The sequence below is a fragment of the Amblyomma maculatum genome, chromosome 2 (genome assembly GCF_055883805.1).
Source record: "Amblyomma maculatum isolate TAMU_Amacu chromosome 2, ASM5588380v1, whole genome shotgun sequence".
NCBI classification, from domain to species: Eukaryota; Metazoa; Arthropoda; class Arachnida; order Ixodida; family Ixodidae; genus Amblyomma; species Amblyomma maculatum.
Window position 1 is genome coordinate 176,842,419 of NC_139345.1, and position 19,436 is coordinate 176,861,854.

General features: G+C 45.5%; 1 protein-coding gene across 1 annotated transcript in view; it reads left to right on the top strand.

Annotated features, from left to right (window-relative positions):
- The window catches only part of pdm3 (POU-domain protein pdm3), a 94,689-nt gene that overhangs the window by 23,970 nt on the left and 51,283 nt on the right, over positions 1-19,436 (top strand). The window contains exons 3-8 of the mRNA XM_084595539.1: positions 568-674; positions 3,418-3,543; positions 6,606-6,714; positions 7,945-8,199; positions 14,338-14,519; positions 15,840-15,947. Coding sequence (XP_084451665.1) covers positions 568-674; positions 3,418-3,543; positions 6,606-6,714; positions 7,945-8,199; positions 14,338-14,519; positions 15,840-15,947 — 887 coding nt within the window. The remainder of the gene's footprint in view (positions 1-567; positions 675-3,417; positions 3,544-6,605; positions 6,715-7,944; positions 8,200-14,337; positions 14,520-15,839; positions 15,948-19,436) is intronic.

Here is a 19,436-nt window from a genome sequence, read left to right on the forward strand (position 1 = left end):
TGAAAAGAGATGCCATGTCTCATGGAAGGTTTCAAGCATGTACTAATCCCTGAGGAAGAAAAAGCAACATAGCACTGTCCAGTGGCCCACCCAGCATGCTAGGCTTCTCAGAAAGGGCCAGCTATTATGGAAGGATGAACATGCTAGCAAGGGACCATGCTGACACCAATATCAAACATCGTAATTCAATTTTTGCATAGGTAAACCGAACTTGTGACACACGAGTGTTGCACATTGAAAAGCTAGTCGATGGGACCAAGGTGCCTGCGATATTTGTTGTTGGAATTTGTGCTTTTTGTTTTGTCTGGATACCTACCTCTTAAACTTGCATCTTTCTCTTCATGTTGCTGTTTTCTGCTGAATGGAGTTAATGCCTGTCAGTTCGTAGAAAAAAAATACATTTCCCGCATACTTGTTCTGACTAGGTTCATAAAAGTGGCATTTCTGTCGGTTGAGCACAAAGTCAGCATTGAAGTGTAATTGTCAATTGTATTGTTATTCTTCTCTTTGGGCAGTGATCTAGGCTTGGTAGTGCTATGTTGTGGATATGACTTCCTCTTTCTTCAGCTAATGGAGTGCAGCTGCTCAAGACATCCATGGGTGCTACCTTGGTAGGCGCAGGGCAGCCTTCACTCTTCAGCGTTGCCACCGGTATTCCTTCTGCTGGATCCATGGTCAGTGTGGTACCCGAGTGCTCCGCTCTGAGATGACGCATGTCCTTAATTCTTAACAGCCGTGGAAAATGTCATGGAGTGAGCCATTAAGGGGACACTGAGGAAAAATTCAAGTAGCCCTCTGTCAACAGATAATCACTTCCTGATGACGGAGGCATTATTTAACCTGAAAATATAGGTTCTATAAAACAGACAGTATGACGTAGAAGCATTGAGCTCAATTTTTAGGGAGCATGGAGCCCAGAAACATGCTACCCTGCCATTTACTTCAGAACAGGGATCAGAGAGTCCTTTTTGGGGTTGACATCGCTAGTTTTAATGGAGTGGTAGGAAAAGTCTTAAATACATTTCTTTTGGCATTAAGTGCGGCTCGCACTGCCCCAGAAATGTCAGCATGACCAGCCAAAGCCATAGAATAAAGCTTTTTTAAGAAAAATAAATGGATTTGTTCTCAGCGTTCCTTTAATAGTTTATTTGGAGCAAATGTAGTTGCTTCAAATTTGTTGCACCTTGAGAATCGGAAGAGAGCTGCTGCCACCTGTTACAGACTGCACGAAAATCATTTGATGTCTATTGATCACTGAATGTACTAGATGCTAGTTGCCCATTTCAGCTGCTGTTCTGAAGGACACAAAGAAAAGAAGTCTGCTTTTACGCTCATTCTAGAGCAGGGGTTCTCAAACTTTTTTGCTTGGAGGAACCCCAAAAGCCTTCAATAAGTTCCAGGGAACCCCTCCCCCCCTCCGCTTTCACTTACCAGCAATGTTGTCGAGTGCATTTTTGCAAAGAGAGTTGCAAAGGTTAAATGTTTATTGCACAGATTGATACAAATACTAATGTGATGAGTGATTAATACTAATGTGATTGATACAAATACTAATGCTTGGCCGGATTCATCGAGCTGTTAGCCAAAACCTCGCAGCATATAACACATTGCGGATTTCCTCTACTTTGCGTAAAGCCGTATGCAAGATAGCTGCTATCATACGATCTCCCTTTTGCTTTCTGGCTCATGATGCTAGGGCAAAAGTACTCCGTGTAAGAACCAGTGGCTACCTCGGCGACATAACGAGCTTCTTTTTGCTTGCCTAAGCTTGGCTTGGCTTCGCGACGGCGGCGTGGGTAGTGCTATCTGGCGACGACAAACAGAAGTGCCTATAAAAATGCATGGCCTCCGAGATTAGGTCCGCGCGCGAAAACGGGTAGGCGTGTGAATTCGATCGTATGCAAAAAGACGTCCACTGTCAACGAAGAGTAAAAATTAGTTTTAATGAACCAAGCGCTGTTTGGTTTGCGCGCATACACTAAAAATGAGCCTGAAACGGGGATGGGCCGGTGAGGGTTCTCGCGGAACACAAGAAGACAGCCTGCGGAACCCCTGTGTTCCGCGAAACCCAGTTTGAGAACCCCTGTTCTAGAGGTACACAATGTGTGAGTGATCTAATGTGTTGGAACTTTGCCCTGAGCTGCAGCTAAGATCCACATTGCTAGTTAGCTTTGATGAATGTGCTCCAATTTCTGCACGCTGCTGCCTCCACCCGTAGATGTGTACAGTGCAGTCGTGGGGTTGAGTGCAGAGCAGAGGGGTGATGTTTAGAGTGCATGTGCATTTTGATGTAGTACATTGCAGCTGCAGTGTTTAAAGCCTGGCTGAATGGCTGGCAGCAGTCCTCTGTATCCCACTGTGCCGCTTTACATCCTTTGCACGTGCATCCACAGAATGTGCCTCCTGTAATATTTGTACTGAGCGGATGTTCCTCAATGACCACATTTAGTCATCTAGTATTCGGTGTCTAATGGATCTCTCAATTGCCTTAGAATTGACGTCTGCAGAACGTTTAAGTATAGTAACATTTTTGCACAAAAATTCTACCAAAAGTTTGGCAGAACATGATGCATGAAAAACATATATGTGTATGCCCTTTACATATTCTGAATGAAAACGAGAATTTTTAAGGCATTAAAGATGATGTGTGCACAGTGCGCAAGGCAGTGGCCCAGGCGAGTTTTTGGAATATAAGAAATTCTGCAAATGGCCGCACATATTTTTCATGAATGTCAAAAAATGGTGTTAGATATTGGCACCATTTGTGGACATCCTTTAAATGTTTCTTGTTCTCTGGGGTGTAAACTGAGACTACGCTCCTGCTCTGTACTGTTGAGCTCCTGTGTTGGTTTTAGACATCCTTTAAGTTTTTTTGTGCACAGAGGGTCACTAATCAGTGCCACATGGAGGCATAAAGTTACTTAGTGCTTAATGCCCCAAGTTTAATGTCATTACTTTGGGTGCTGATTATGATAACACTTAAAGCGAGTCATGGATTTACAGGCTATATGAGCAGTGCTCACACGCACAAAGTCTCAGCAATATGTTCAAACTGAATATCAGAATTATCTTGCACAAGGGGCTGTCATTCTTCAGTGGCATATCAGGAAATTAAGTGCAAATGGACGCGTCAGCACGCAAGAAAAAAGACATCAGTCAGAAGTAGTGGTAAAAAAATGCAAAATGCACCAGTCGCGGCAAAGAAGTACACAAACAATCAGTGCGATTGGTGCAGCCTAGCATTAGTGTCCCTGGAGCAGCTTTTGCTGCCCACAGCTCAGACTGTGCAAGCGGCTGGCATAGTCCACTTCATAAATCACCGTGGGACACCCCCTGCCGGGAGGCGGGGCAGGGTCTAGACTGATACTGGTGGTGCTGCATAGGTGGCGCGTTGACCCTGTCCGCACTTGTGCGCAGCCACCACAGCAGCAGCTCCTGCTGCCTGGGCAGCAGCTGCTAAGTGCCCCCTCACAGGGTGCATTCCTTCAGGGGCACCAGGCGGCACCCGTTGGAGTCATGGTGGCATCGCGTGGCACACACGCAGTGAGTTTCCCGTGGGATCCATTATTTTTTTGCCGGCTCTTGTGATGCGGTGTGAAAAAAAGAATGACTGGTGGTAATGTTCGTAGTAGCATTGTCTATGCTTCTGTCACAGTTTCTTGTTCCATGCAGTATGCATTCACACCAACTCTCCAAGCTTGCTACTGTTTTGGATTACTTTCATCTTCTCTGGAGGGCCACACGTGTAACAAAGAGCTGTATGGAAAGGGACACATTCACTGGAAATCAATGAGTAAAAGTTTGTTAATTCGAACCTCAATTCAATATTTTGGATAATTCAAACTGCACTACTTGGCCTGGCTCCATACTGCATAGAAGTCAGTAGAATAAAAAGCCCAATAATTCAAATGTGCATCCAATCCAATCCAATCTCAGCTCTTAGAAACATCGCAAACAAAAATGGCACTTAGATGGCGCGGACTTGTCCAGATGATACATGCCCAAAAGCTAGTGGCTGGCGTTGGATGACCACCGCAAACAAGACGTACGATGCGTGTGACCAAAAGAGCAGATGGCTGCTGTCCAGGTGGAAGCTGGCACGGGAATGAAATGGCAACCGCCAGCATGAGTAATTAGTTAATTAGGGTACCAAGAGAAAACATTGGTAGCGGGCGCCAATCAGTTTGCATCGGCAGCAGTGACCTGTCATTGTCCCAGCACATACTTTTAAAAAAAGCTAATTCGGACTGATCAGGGATAAATAAAATTTTTAATTAAAAAAATTTTTTTTTTTCTGGGCTGAAAAATTTTGCCATCGCCGCCTTCAATTTTGGTGCCCATTATCGAGAAAGCGCTCCCCTTTACTTTTCCGGTAATATTGGCACATGAGAGGGGAGAACGCTTGCATGGAATTATATGGTTCGGGGGCACAGAGTCCTTTATTACAGGGAGCAAAGTTTCAGTGCAACAGCCTCGGACACAGCATAAAAATGAGGAATGGAATTGAGCATGTTAACCCGCTGTCGATGACTGCACGTGATGATTTCAGAGCTTTCTGCATTGCTATTGGGTACACTATGCCTTTTAATGGGTACTCAGATAACTGAAGTTTAGTTTTCAATGTATTTTTCTTTTTCTTGTGATGTCATTATTTAATATCCCTCGAAGGCTCGGTATATCTATTAGTTCACTAACAATGGCTTTCATGCTAATTTTGTAGCTTTCTGTGTTGCTTAAGATCATGCTGTATTATCTGGCATGTAATAAAACAACTTGAGTTTTGTTTTCAATTTTATTTCTGCCTTTACAAAAAAGTGATCAAATCTTGTAAATGTATATTAGTACTTGAAAAGAAAAAAAATGTTAAGTTTTCTGGAGCACATAAAATTTCGGTCTCTTATTGGCTACTACTTGTGAAAAAAAAAAAAAAAAAGGAAGTTCTAATTTGTACAGTATGCTTGGCACAAAGTAATAAATTGGCATGCAAGATAAGGCCAAAAACAAAAACGAAACTGACAGCTGACCATTCATGTTTTCGACTTGGACACTACCACGGCTTCGGGATGCATAGAAAAAAAAATAAGGCAACTCTTAAAAGAAAAGCAAAATTGGTTTGCTTTGGTTTGTTTTGTAGGGTTTAACGTCCCAAAGCATTCAGGCTATGAGGGATGCCGTAGTGGTGGACTCCAGAAATGTTGACCACCTGGGGTTCTTTAACGTGCACTGACATCGCACAGCACACAGATACCACTCCTTTTCGCCTCCATCGAAACATTGCCGCCGGCGGTCGTGTTAAGAGGCCAAACATTTGTGTATTCTAGAAAGATTTTAACTTTTTTTTTTTTCATTTTCATCTACAGATATATATTGCAAGTTTCATTATTATTGTTTTTGTAAAGTTTTGTTTCTGGCATTCAAAATTTTGTTTTGCAACTTATATTCTGTTGTTAAAACTTATGTGCCTAGCAAGTGCATTGATTTAGCTTCATTTCAAGGGTTACATTAAATACTAAATCTATAGCTTTCACACACACAAAAAAAGAGACTACTGAAACCTACAAAATATGGTTATTCTACCCACAGCAGGGAAAGAGTTAAGCGGCAGTTTTACTTTCATGTGTAACAATGGCAAAGGAAAGCTGTCCCTGCCCTGCTAAGGCATCACTATAAAGGTAAAGGGCTTCCAAAGGACTTCTTAGCAATTTGTGTTACCCGTGTGCAGCATGTTTACGCCGGTTTTGGTTGTCGCTGGTCACCACGTACAAAACAAATACCAACCCAGTGACCCAGCACCCCTAGTACTTGTAGGTTCATAGTGTAGAGCACTGACAGTGTGAGTGCCAACACTGTACTGACAGTGCAGCTATCTAAATGGCGCAGGCTGTAGGCTGAAAAACAGAAAGAACTTTTCCACGGATGCAAGGAAGAAAATGATGTGATGTGCTTCCCGCAAAGGCCTGCTTTTATAGTGCCCAGCGTTCTGAAGGTAAAGGTGTCAAGTAAACAGTGCTTCGAATGCAACGTCACTGTGTTGTATTGTCAGAAAACCTGCATCGTCCTTCGGTGCCAACATTGAGATGCATGTACAGTAAAACCTTGTTACTAGAGACACTCAAGGGACTCGAAAAAGATGTCTTTTGTAACCACTGTCTCTTGTAACCAAAAATTCTTACCAACTCGTATGTGCGGCAGTTTAGATTCCCTTAGCTAAATTCTGTTCCATATCAGTGTCCTGCTTTGTTGCAATATGTCAGCTGCGTTGTATGAGTGTACCTGGGTTAACTGTTTCTCTTCTATATAGTGAAGAAGTTACTTTGGGGACCTGCAAATGTTGCCCTTAGTAATAGAGTGTCTCTTGTAACCATGTCTCTTCTAACAAGATTGTACTGTATCTCCATGACAATCTATAAAAGCACAGTAATAGAACTTTACGATTACTCAATTCAGCACGGTGCACCTTTGAACTGACAGGTCCGAACAAGTGAAAGTGTGGCGAAGGCTTGACATTGCCGCTTGGATAATGTATATTTGTGTAAGGGGGCACCCGTGAACGCATTGGGCAAACCACACCTGTGTGAAGTGAACCACTGTTGTTTGACTTGCAGCAACTGGTGAATGGACCGAGTGGAGCCACTGCCCAGGTCAACTCTGCCCAGCAGATCTTCCTGGCACCGCAGCCACAAGGCACACAGGTGTTGCTGCCTAACGCCAATGGTGAGAGAGACCTTATTTCTGGCTTTACACCTGGCCCCCCTAGACTCCAATTGGACTTCAGTAGCGTTGCCAGTATCGTCACCAGCTCCGCTCCAATTCGTCTTGGCACACTGAATTGTTGCTTCCATAAGGAAGTGAGTACCTATAACGGGCACTGCTCATGTGTTAAAAAAAGCAACTTATTTACATGCGCGTAATTGATCGGTTACACAACACATGAACATTCATGCTACAAAATCCCACGAAGATTCACACTGGGTACATGAACTGAGACAAAAGAAGTACATGAGTGCAGAGGAATGACACAACAGGGTTATCATGTAGGCATTGCACAAAAGGACGGCCTCAAGGAGGTGTGTCGTCTTCAGTCTGGCCTAAACACTATGTTGAGACGGTTGTTGACCACTGAAATGAATGGGCAAGGACAAACTCCACTTCTCCCAAGAAAAAAAAAGAGTTCTGCCAGGTAACTAATCAGTTCGCAAAATAGGTGACCGAGTATTGGCCATGTGACATGGCGTTGAAACCCACCTGATATGGCTGTGCAACTACTAGTTTACCATAAAATGAACAAGCCAGCCACTAAACAGGCGAACAAAATGGTCATTAGGAAAGTATGACCACTCAAAACAAATGAAGCAATACTCTGTCTGTGGAATCCTGCATGAACCGTGTGCCAGAACATATGCCACCATGCAGGTGACAGTTGCATGGTTATTGGGTTCTGTGATCGGGCAGTTCACATTTTCTGCTTCATAAACCTCATGAATTATGCTTATACTATATCTGTTGTAAAGTCGATTGTTCCACTTTTGGTAGGGGTATGCAACGTTGTGACATTCATGGAAGGTGCCTCTAGTGTTTCTGGGACATGTTCCTCTCAATTAATTACGGAGCAGTGAATGTTTTACAACAGATCAACTTGCAGTGTTGGGTATTCAGCTTCCTGTGCAGGTGCTCTAAGTGTCAAACACAGTTGTGATAAACTAACTGAAATCGGTGTTACCTTAATCGTGCGTCGATTATTTTGCCATCTTTGTCTCTGCCAAAAAGAAACATGCCTGCTATGGCTGCCCAAAGAGTCCAGTGTCCTGTAAAAAGGGTAGCCTCGCTACCATACATTTCTTTCTGTGTGTGGATCTTTGAGGAGCATGTTACTGTCTGGCGGCATACTTCACCCTTCCTTTGGGGTGTGCAGCAGTGTCACAACTTCTTCCCTGTGCCTTGCAGCCGCCCTGTCTGGGCACCTGTTGGGACAGCTGCTGCCTCTGGGTGCAGGTGGCACCCAGCAGGTGGTGCAGGTGGTGGCAGGAAATGGCACCGTGCTCACCACCACCCTGGGCAATCTGCCTGCCCTCTCTCAGCAGCTCTCCCTGGCAGCGGCCCTGGCTTCGGCTGGGGGCGCCAACAAGCAACCAGCCACCTTCATGCCCCACTTCCAGCAGATGGCAGCACCTCAGCAGCAGCAGCAGCACAATGGGCATGGTAGGCATTCTGCGATCGCCACGTTTGGGGCATGCATCTAATGACACCTGTCATGTGAAACCCTCTTTGTTGCAGACATTCTTGGTCATGCATGTGCTCACTGATGGGATTAAAATTTAGACCATTGCTGGCCACTGAACTGAAGCATCTGGGGGTGCAGAACATTCAGGTTATGGCATTGTTTATTTTTCTTCATGTTTTCTTTCTTTTTTTTTTTCTGGAAGATTACACTGAGCATTAATCAGCGGTCGTGTAGTTTCCAGTCTGTAGATGCTCCAATTTCCGCCATGGTGGCTCAGTGGTTAGGGCATTTGATTGCTCTACCCAAGGAGGGGGGGGGTTGAATCCCAGCCGCGGTGGCTGCTTTTCTGTGGAAGCAAAAATCAAAGTGCCCTGTACGGTCCGATGTCGGTGCGCATTAGAGGGCCCCAGGTGGTTGAAATTTCTAGAGTCTTCCACTACGGCGTCTCGTATAGCGCGAGTTGCTTTGGAACGTTAAACCCTACAAATCAAACCAAACCTGAGCAGGTGTGAAATGACTTCAGGCTGCTGTGTTCTTTGTATTCTTAAAGAAATCCATCTTCCGGCCTTTTCTGTACCATAGACCAAGCTTCTGTTTTATTTTATAACCAAGCGTGCATAATCGACATGCAGATGTCAAAATACTTTTCACCTTTCAATTTTTCGTGTGCGAGGAGTATTGGAGCATGACAAGAATTCGAATTGTGCAAATTTAAGACAGACCATGGTATGAATTGAGAACCTTTAAAACGGATAGAGTACATAGAATCTTACTGATGTGTTCCCTGTTCGATTTCCCAGTTATAACTTTCAAAATTGCGAGCTGTAAAACTCTCCCGCAAAGTCACACATTTTTTTCTCTCGGTTGATATGCTCACGGATTTATCACACACTATATTCAAGATTTTGACGTATTGTGATCGTATAATTCGTTTAATGGTCAGCTGCACATGTGCTACAGTTGAATCCCGCTATAACGAAATTCACGGTGCACGAAAAAAAATTCGTTCTCGCGGAACTTCGTTATCGCAAAAATTTGACGTGAAACGCAGAAAGAATTGCCCAAGCAGCAGCAAAGGCGTTTAATGCCAAAAATCTGTAAGCTTGGTTTGCTTACGCTTCACGGCGAGCAACGCCGTCACGCGATTTTCGCACTCGGTCAGCAAACCCATTGCAACATCGTCGTCTCGGACAGCAACGAAATTCCTGATGACATCAAAAGCGTCCATCACCTGTACGGCGGTTGCCGCAGCCGGCGCTTCCTGTACGTCGTCGTCTTCTTCATCGGAAGAGTCCTTATCATTCCGGGCAGCTTTTATGATCTGCTCATCACTCACATCTTCGTGAACAACAACACAAGCGTCAGCGCCGATGTATTCGTCGAGCTCGAGATTAGGCGGCACGGTTCCGATTTCTCCCAGCGTTTTCCAGGCGGCCGCGATCCCCGGAGCCGGTGACGCCTCTTCGTCGTCTGTAACGCCTGGTGTTAGGCCAGCAGAGTGTACGGGTCGACCTTCGGCAAATCCGGCGTGCCTGAAACAGTTCACAATTACTGAGCGCCCCAGTGTGCTCCAGGCAGCAGACATAATCTGCAGTGCGACGTACAAGTCCACCTTCGTGTCTCGGCCGGTTTCAGTGTTAAAAAGCAGCCGCTGAATTAACCACCCGCGGTAAGCGCGCTTCAGGCTAAGAATCACGCCCTGATCGAGAGGCTGTAAGACAGACGTGCAATTGGGAGGGAAAAACCTCAGCTCCGTGTTAGTGAGCTTGACTTCGTCGGAGTGATGCGCTGAACAATTGTCCAAAAGCAAGCAAACTTTACGGCCCTGCCGCTTCATGTCGCGGTCGAATGCCATCATCCACTCGGTGAAAATAGCGCGGGTCATCCATGACTTGTTGTTCGCCTTGTACTGCACAGGTAGGCTACGAGTTCCCTCAAAACAACGCGGCTTGGCACTTTTGCCTATGACTAACGGCGGACGCTTGTCTGAGCCATCCATGTTTGTGCAAAGCAGCACTGTGATGCGTTTTTTGCTGTGTTTGCCGCCGTGACAGCGCTGCCCCTTGAAGTCGAGCGTCCTAGCCGGCAACATCTCGTAGAATAGCCCGGTCTCGTCGGCGTTGTAAATGTCTGCAGGCGCGAAGTTGCTTAAAATTCCGGCCATGTTACTCGCCTTCCAAGCAGCTGCTCCGTCCACGTCTGCTGACATTGACTCGCCGCACAACACTTTTCCAACGATGTTATGGCGGGCCTTGAAACGGTTTAGCCAGCCAATGCTGGCTTTAAAATCATCAATACCAAGTAGGCATGCATAGTTCAAGGCTTTCTGCTGGACGATGCTTCCGGACAGGGGGACGTTGCTGGCTCGTGCTTCCACAAACCACGCATGCACTGCTTTGTCCAACTCTTCATGGAGGGGCCGCGTCACCTTTTTGTGCTTCGAGGATGTGCCTGAAGCAAGTGCCATTCTCACGCTGTCCTTATTGCCTAGAATCGTTGACAGCGAACTTGCAGGAATTCCGAAGTCTTCAGCAATTGCCGCTTTCTTCCTTCCGCTTTCTGCTTGGGCGATTATTTGAGCTTTTTGCTCAAGGGAAAGAGTTTTGCGTTTTTTCACTTGCGTTGCCATCGTGTCCTGCGGATGAAAACTCGTCGTTGTTGAAGAGAAAGGCAGCGAGTGAACAACGCGACCACGACACAAAGCCAAAATGGCGGAACTGCAATCACGTGATTTCATGCTTAATGTGGCTTTGGATTTGACTTGGACTTCTCGCCAATAAAACTAGTTTCGGTTTCGATTTTGAACGCGAAAATTTCGTTGAAGCGGAAACGCTCTGCAAAAATGGTTCGTTGTGCAGAGAAATTTAGGCCATTAATTCTTATAGGATACTCGCGGGGAATAAAAAATTATTCGTTGTCGCGGAAATTTCGTTGTGGCGGTATTCGTTGTGGCGGGATTCAACTGTAACATGGGAGGGAGAGGCAACATTGGGGGGGGGGTGAGACATGGAGAGCTGAAAAGCTCTGCATGTCTCAACCATGTCTCAGTATGTTTGAACAACATCCAAACGTGAGACGGCCACTCCTGTGCAGACACTCCATGAAAAGGCGAAATACAGGGTCAGTGGGGGAGAAGTGTTAGCATCTGGAAACGAGGCAGCAACCTTGGCCCGCTGTTACCATCAGCATACTGAATGTGTTGTGAAATCTCTTCCTCACTAAGAACAGTGCAAATGCAGACTGAATTTTAAAAGAACCAAAGACATAGGGCTGCTCATATCTTGTGCCAGGGAATGCTCATCTGCATTTCTGTGAAGTGAAAGTGTCTGAAAATGCCTCATCAGCAGTTACATCCTACAATATGAGGAAGTCTGGATCGTTCATTTTCTCGGTAATAAATTTCAGTGCTGCATTTTAAAAATGTCAACGAGCTGTGACTTTATATTCCCCGCCAACCAATATTGAATTGAGGGCTTTCTAAAAGAGGGTTCAAAAAGTGCCCATCAAATACTGCTTCCATTGCCTTGAGCATATGCCACTGAGCATACATTCCATCCTTAATTCTTCCCAGGTAGTGATTCGATAATTTTCAAATTAAAAGAGATATTGCCATTCCCGTGCCTTGTGGCAACCACCAATGCCGTTTTTTTTTTCAAATTCGAGCTATAGTATAGCATCATAAAGCTCGCACGATGCGACTAGTAAGGGGCTGTCATTGGCTCAGTATACAGTAGAATCTTGGTGATACGAATCTCATGGGGTCGCGAAAGAAACAACAATTGGTACCAAACAGAAATCAGTCTGCAGAAGCATGGGAAGGACGTTCATGCAGATACGTGTGCTGCCAGGAATATTTAGTTATGGCGGAATGGCTACAGTTGGTCATTCGTGGCACGTATAGCACGAGAGATGGTTGTGACATCGGCGATGTGCGGGCCGGTCCGCGTGCCGGCAGGAAATTTTTGTGGCGTTTAAAGTGTGGCGGGTGATCACGACGTCATTGACATGCAGGCCACACAATGCCAAAAATTGCTTTTTGCGCGAACACCTGCCTGTGTTTATATTTGTCCAGCAGCTGGAAGACATCATCATCATCATCAGCCTGATTATACCCACTGCAGGGCGAAGGCCTCTCCCATATTTCTCCACTTAACCCGGTTCTGTGCTAGCTGCATCCACTTGACCCCTGCGAACTTCTTAATCTCATCCGCCCACCTAACTTTCTGCCGCCCCCTGCTACGCTTTCCTTCCCTTGGAATCCAGTTTGTTACCCTCAGCGACCATCGGTTATCCTCTCTTCGCACTACATGTCCTGCCCTGTTCGAACTTCGCAGCCTGCAAAGGTGGTTCTGTTTGTCTTGCAAAGGTACTTCCTTTGACCCTCACCTGAAGTGCTCCCTTAGAGCCTCAGCTGCAGCAGTCCTAAAAAAAAAAAAAAAAAAAAAAAAAAGGGCCACATAATGGGCTGTTGCCGCGCAAGGCGGACTTATTGTTGTCCGATGGCGGAACGAATCACTGCCACATCGGCGCAACTATTTGGGCCGTGACCCCTTTTCCCAAGCATTTCACCCCAGAAGAGCCGAGCACCAGGCCGGGAGAAAGCTTGTACCCATTTAAAAACCGGTGGGTAACCGGCGGCACCAGGGATCGAACCCGGTACCTCCCGAATGCGAGGCGGATGCTCTACCACAAGGCCACCGCTTCGGTAATATTTATCACTAAATAATTTTGCTTTAAAAATTTTCCGCCAATGAATTCAAGCTGTGGATGCTTTGACCAAAAAGGACGAATTGCTGAAGTATTGAAGCACATGACAATGTGGCATAACATCTGGAATCTGTGCCCAAAAATCAGTGCTGATACCTTACTTGCAAAATCGGCCTGTCATGCTGACTGCTGTATTTATTTTGGGGCTTTTCCAATTTAAAATGCTCCATGTTTGGCGAGAATATTCTCTCTGTGATGGAATGCAATAAAGCGTCAATACAGGTTGACTTGAATTTGTCCTCAGTGTCTGTTTAAGTCAGATGTGCCCACTGCTCGTGTGCCCATAAACAAATTAAACGTCTGCCACACTATCCATGTGGGCTAGTTGGTTGATGCTTTCAAAGTGGTATACTTCTAGCACAGCACATGAGGAGACCAGAACAGAAGTGTATTTATGTACGTGCCTTCCTTCTAAATAAACGGTTGTGAGTTAGCGCCTGCCTAGTCCTCCTCATGTGTTGCGCTAGAAATAAAACCTCATTACAAGAGACACTCAAGGGACCCGAAAAACATGTCTCTTGTAAGCAAGGTCTCTTGTAACCAAAGATTCTAAAATCACTGTTACTGCACATCAGTATATAAATGCATTCACATGCATTAACAGGAAATTGTTCAGGAAAGCTTAAAGAAGTTATTCATACTAGTATGTATTTTTGTGAGTGCAGTGTATTCCTTCCCAAATTCTGGAGGTAAAGCACTTCACTTTGCAAGCCTTCCTGTTGCTCTAATACCTTTGGGGCACTCTTACATGCTCGTCAACCTGAGATGCTTACAGGCTCGTCACCCTCAGATGATTCACAAAGAGAATGACATCAGGATTCTAAGCTTTCACCTTGTGATCAAATTTTAACAGTGAGGAGTTAAAAATGCTGGATGTCATTCATGAATTTTGATTTGCTTCATAGGTAACAGTAATGCGATGCCGTTTTGACTTTCCAATCATGGGGAAGCACTCCTCAGTTCCTGACATACACAGCAAAAAGGACACTGATATAGAACAGAATTTAGCCAAGGGAATCTGAAGTGCATCATGTACGAGTTAGTAGGCTTCAGCTGCATTGCATGAGCACACCTGGGCTATATCTCCTCTAAATAGTGAAGAACTTACTCCACGGACCTGAAAAAGTTGTCCTTAGTAACCGAGTGTCTCTTGTAACCATGTCTCTTGTATGCAATGTTGTTAACATGACAGACATAGGAAAACCAACCAAACCATTTTCAAATGTCTCTTATAACCGAGTGTCTCTTGTAACGAGATTTTTTGAATGTGGCTCTTAACAGAGCAGCTTTCACAGAGATTCTTTGCCGTCAGTTGTTGAGGTGGCGTTATCATCCATCCTGTGCTGCAGTAGCCATGGCGGCGCACCACCCACAACAGCAGCAGCAACCGCAGCAGCAGCAGCAGCTGTTTACAGCCGCACCTGGTAACTACGCCACTTTGGCACCCGGTGGGTCACCCGCCATGGCAGCAGCCACGATGCCCCAGCTCTACGCCAACATCAATGGTCAACTGGTGGCAGTCTCACCTCAGGTGAAAGCAGCTCATTTATACGAAAGCTTCACTGGAAATAAGAAAAGATCACAACACATATGATGCGTGTAGCACATGTACTATCAGCAGTAAAAGTTTTTTGGATGCACCTTCTTGGTAAAACATTTGTTGCAGGTCTGCCTCCTTCCCCATTTTCACGTTATTTCACAAGCGAATAGAGTGAAGAGGGCCCCTCCTACTTTAAGACATTTCAGGCAACTGAATTAACGAGTTGCCTGCCCATGATCAGCACCCAAGATACGAGAATACCCTGAATCGAGATCTTTCGAATGAGACCAAAATGATGCGGTGGAATGCATATTTCTGGAACAGCAGGCAGTCAGAGCTTGGCATGGCTTGCCTTCGATATAAAGGATGAAATGTACTGAATTTAGTCTTTAGAATGCTCTGACTTGAAGGGCCCCTGACACACCACTTGCAGTAATATCCAAATGCAAGAAATCCATGGAGTTTGTCCTTATGAGTATTCGAGTCAAATTTTAAAGCTTTTCAAGGAGCGTATAATTTACAAATAATTTTTAAAAAGTGCTCCTGGCAACCGCTCGCGACCAATTGGGGCGACCCATCCATGCATGCAATCCTCCCATGTGACTTCACATGGGCATGCTGGGCATGCCCGCTCATTCGATGCTCTCATGTTATGCAGGCGGAACGAGGCTAACCAACTTGCCCAAGCTGCTGTTAAAACATGGGGAGGGGGGGTGTCATTGCAACTTGTTTATTTCTTTCTTCTTGCGTTCTGGCATGGGCTGAGCTGAAGGGGAGAGGAGAAGCATTATTTTTGATCGCACACATCTCCAGTGCTAAAAGAGGTAGGTAGCTTAAAAATTTTTGTGTTGCGGTGACGATTGATGGGATATTTATTGCTCTTGCGTGTTTTCTATTTTTCGTATAGATAGCTATTCATGGGCCCTTTAAGAATTGGGTGGCACGTTTTTTTACCGAAATTTGCAGAGAGTTGCAGAAACATCTCAAGGTCACAAATGTTTGGCTGCAAGGACCCATGTGTCTCCCTTCAAGGAGAACGAAATGAGAAATGCTAAAATGGAGTGTCCATAGGCACCTGTCTATTGGCTGGCCGCTATCCTTGTGAATTGCACTGTCTGGAGTGAGTGAGGACGCAACAAGACTTTGAATTTGTGACCCAATTGTAATGTGCAAGGATGGCCGTTGTGGATGCACCTCGTCTTGCACTGTTGACTTTTTTGTGTGTGACTTGCGACAGTGGTGCCACTTCTGCATGGCATTGCACGTTTGCTGCTGGCAGTGTGTTGTTTCTCACTTTGTGGATGTGTGCAGTTGTTGGGCCAGCCCATGCATCATCCCAGTGGCCAGCTGGTGCTGCAGCCACAGGGACTCCCCATGTCATCCATGTTCATGCTCAACACAGCACCTCCCACTGCACAGGTGAGAGGGACCACTTCATAAAGAGTGGAGGGGTGTTTAGCGGAGACAGAAAGATTCCCAAAAGGCTGGAGCCATGATCTATCTAATAGAGGAATGAAGGATTCATTTTAAGTGGGGCAAGAATTGCAGCCCTCTAAACTTTACTTTCCTCCGTTCCATGTCTTTTTGTGGTCTTCTTAATTTACCCGTCATAGTGTCTTCATAACGTTCATAATTTCAGGCTGCTCAACAACCAGCGTTAGGTTTAGCGAAAAATTCGAACTAGGATATATCGAACCCGGATCATTCGAATTTTAGGTACATCGAACTGACAGAATACCCCCTTGAAATTCCATGTAAAAGTTTAGGAAAGCTGCGTCGTATGTCGAACTCTGCACCACGCATTGGACGGTGCGCCTTCTCCAAAAACGATCACATCACTTGGCCGTTTGCCGCGTGACGTTTTCAAGCCACGCGCGGAAGTAATGACAAAGCACAGTTCGGCGACGGCTGGCAGTGCCGCGCCCTTTATCAAAAGGCAAAGGTGATCGCTGCCGCGCGCCAGCACATGACGTTTGCAAGCCATGTGCGTGAAGGAACGAGAGCGAACCAATGTAGCCGCAGTGTTCGGAGAGCGGAAAAACGCGAAAGAATGAAGTGCAAGGATGTGCCCACTCTTCTACCGAGCTTTATTCCTCCCCTTCCTCTCTTTCGTGGTCTTCGTTCGCAGCAGCACGCACTACGCATGCGCGGACAAGCCAGCTCAACCCGTGGTAGACGCTTTCTCTAGTGTGTATTGTGAACGCTCTGCGCGCGGTGGCTGATGTGCTGAACATGTGTAAGCTGCTGCGGCTGCGGATGCTAGGAAATGGCGGTTCTTTTTTTAAATTTTTTTGTGGGAGGCGTTCATTCTTGCCGTCATGCTGAACGTGCAGCGTAACGTATGCTATGGCGGCTGCGGACGTTAAGAAGCAGCTTTTTTTTTTTTTTTTTAAGAGAGTCGTCCTTACTTGTCGTGCTGCACATGGGGCGCAAGCTGCAGACGTTAAGAAGTGGCAGGTTTTTTTTTTTTTTTGAGAGTCGTTCATTCTTACATCTATGAATCAACGAATAGGCCTTATGCAAAATTGCTGCCATCTATCAGCCGCCGGGCGCATTTCCGCCATGTTCCTGTAGCTGCATTGAGGAGCGGCAAGCGGCATAGGGGGTTGCGCAGCCAGCTGCGTTAATGCTCGTTGTTGTTGATAATATCGACATACTGTTGTACCCCTTGTTGTACGAAAAATTAAAATAAGGGTGTAGAAGAAAAGAAGCGGCAAGCTACATCCCTTGAGCGTTTTTTTTTTTTTTTTTCCTTGAGGCTTGTGTTAATCTGCTCTCGCGTGGTTGTCGCGCTATGCGCACTTTCCATCAATGGCGCGCCTGAATTGTAAAATATCTTATTTATCGGGCATTGGAAGATTGCAACTCAGTACCCGGCGCTAAGGCAGACAAAATATATCGCCCACGGTGTGTTAAATTAGCCTGTAGACGGACTGCGCATCGCCTTTTTCCACAAAAGATGTGCAAGAGTGTTGTTCCTGGTTTCCTTATTGCGCCAATTCATCTCAGCTTTTAAGGTTTCATGCATACAAGCTGTCAACAGATTTTGCCCATATGTATACGTCCCGGTATCCAGATAGAACAGGTTTCGGCACTTCAAAGGTGGCAGACTGCTCTCTTAAATTCCAGCGCGATATTCTAATGTCTATATGCATTCGATTCATCGATGAATTGAGTATAGTCAACTACGTCCAGGCTTTAGTTGCTGAGTGAGTCTCCAGGACACGACTTGCAAAAGAAATGACTGAGAGTATATACGTGGCAGCCACTGCCCCTACCGTTTAGCTGTTCTCGTCTACCGCGAGTTCGCATGATCGTTGTTGCTATAGTGATGGCAATCATAGCGTTTCTTTTTTTTTTTTTTTTTTGTTAGTGCGAGATTTTTTTTCTGCGAGTTGTGTGAGGTGCATCGAAAAGAAGTTACGCCTTCATTTGGACCACGCCAGGTTTCTTTTCTCCCATCCATATAACAGTGTAATGAGGTAGGGATTGAAACTGTCAACCATTTGACACTATCCACAGAGCAATATCGTTTGTAGCGTGCCTTACCATGCTTAGCAGTGAGGTTTGCTACTGCGGCTATTGCAAGAGATGCAAGCATGAGCGCACACGTCTTCCAACTTTCTTTTGTCTAAAAGTACCCAGCCCTATACATGTATGCATCACATTTTCTGTATGACCATTGTTTGGTACATTCTATTACTGAATTGCTGAATTGCTGCTAGCAAATAATGTTTGTTGTTTTATGTGGCAAAAAAAAAAAAATAAAAAAAAAACATCCCATGCTTTGCAGCTCCACACTGAAACATTTGTGTTATTTCAGATGTCAACTGACTGGACGCCCCATAAATTCGGACTTTGCAAAATATGTTCGGCAGCTATAGAAAGAAAACCGCCATTTAACATTAGACAGCCAGTATATGTTCGCTACATTTTCGCAAAACGATTTCGTGAAGAATGTCGCTAGTGTCGAATATTGCATGAGAACGCAGTGCGATTAGTTTTTTCATTCAATATCTTCACAAGCAAAGAAAGCCATTAAACCTCGTTCCCCTCCCCCTGTCTAACTACTGAGCTCATCCCTGACATGGACAACAAAAAACAATTGAAACAATTGAAATATTTCAATTCCGTCAAGAATTACGGAAAGAAAAAGAAAAAATGCGCTATTGGAGAGGAGAAAGACTTTGCTGCAAAACCTGCGCATTACACAAAGCACTGCTCAAATACGCGTCCACGAAGGAGCTTGACATTGCGACTGAGTATAAGGCAGACCTCTGCTGTGTGACTTCGCAGGCAGCAGTATCTGCTATATACCGTATTTACTCGCATAATCCTCGCACTTTTTTTCGCAGAAAATCGGTGCGAAGTTAGGGGGTGCGATAATTACGCGGGGAAAATTTTTGAACAATGCTTTGGAGTGTTGAAAGCAAATGTAAATAGGCTGTGAACCGGGGCTCTCAAGCCAGCTATTGTAAATTTAACCAAAACTTCAATTGCAAGCAGGACTTACGTTTGTAATAAAACCACAGAGACGACAAACACTAGCTGCAGAAACACTTTATTTGCGAAGGCTGGCCGCCCGCAACATCACCATCACTCAGAGTCCGCGGAGTCCACGTCGACATTGCCATCGCTATCGCTGGTCGCTGCTTCGTCGGCTTCCTCAGCTTCACCCTCTTCATCTTCGTCCCACACCAAGTGGTCTTCTGTCGCGTCCAGGGCGTTGGAAATGCCAGTTTTCTTGAAACTCTTCACGACCACGTCAGCGCCAATCATGCTCCATGCATCTGCTACCCAGTTGCACAGCAGCTCCACAGATGGCCTCTTTATCTTGCCACCCGGCGTAAGAGCGTGTTGGCCTTCGGCCATCCATTCTGCATACAGCCTCCGAACGTTATCTTTGAA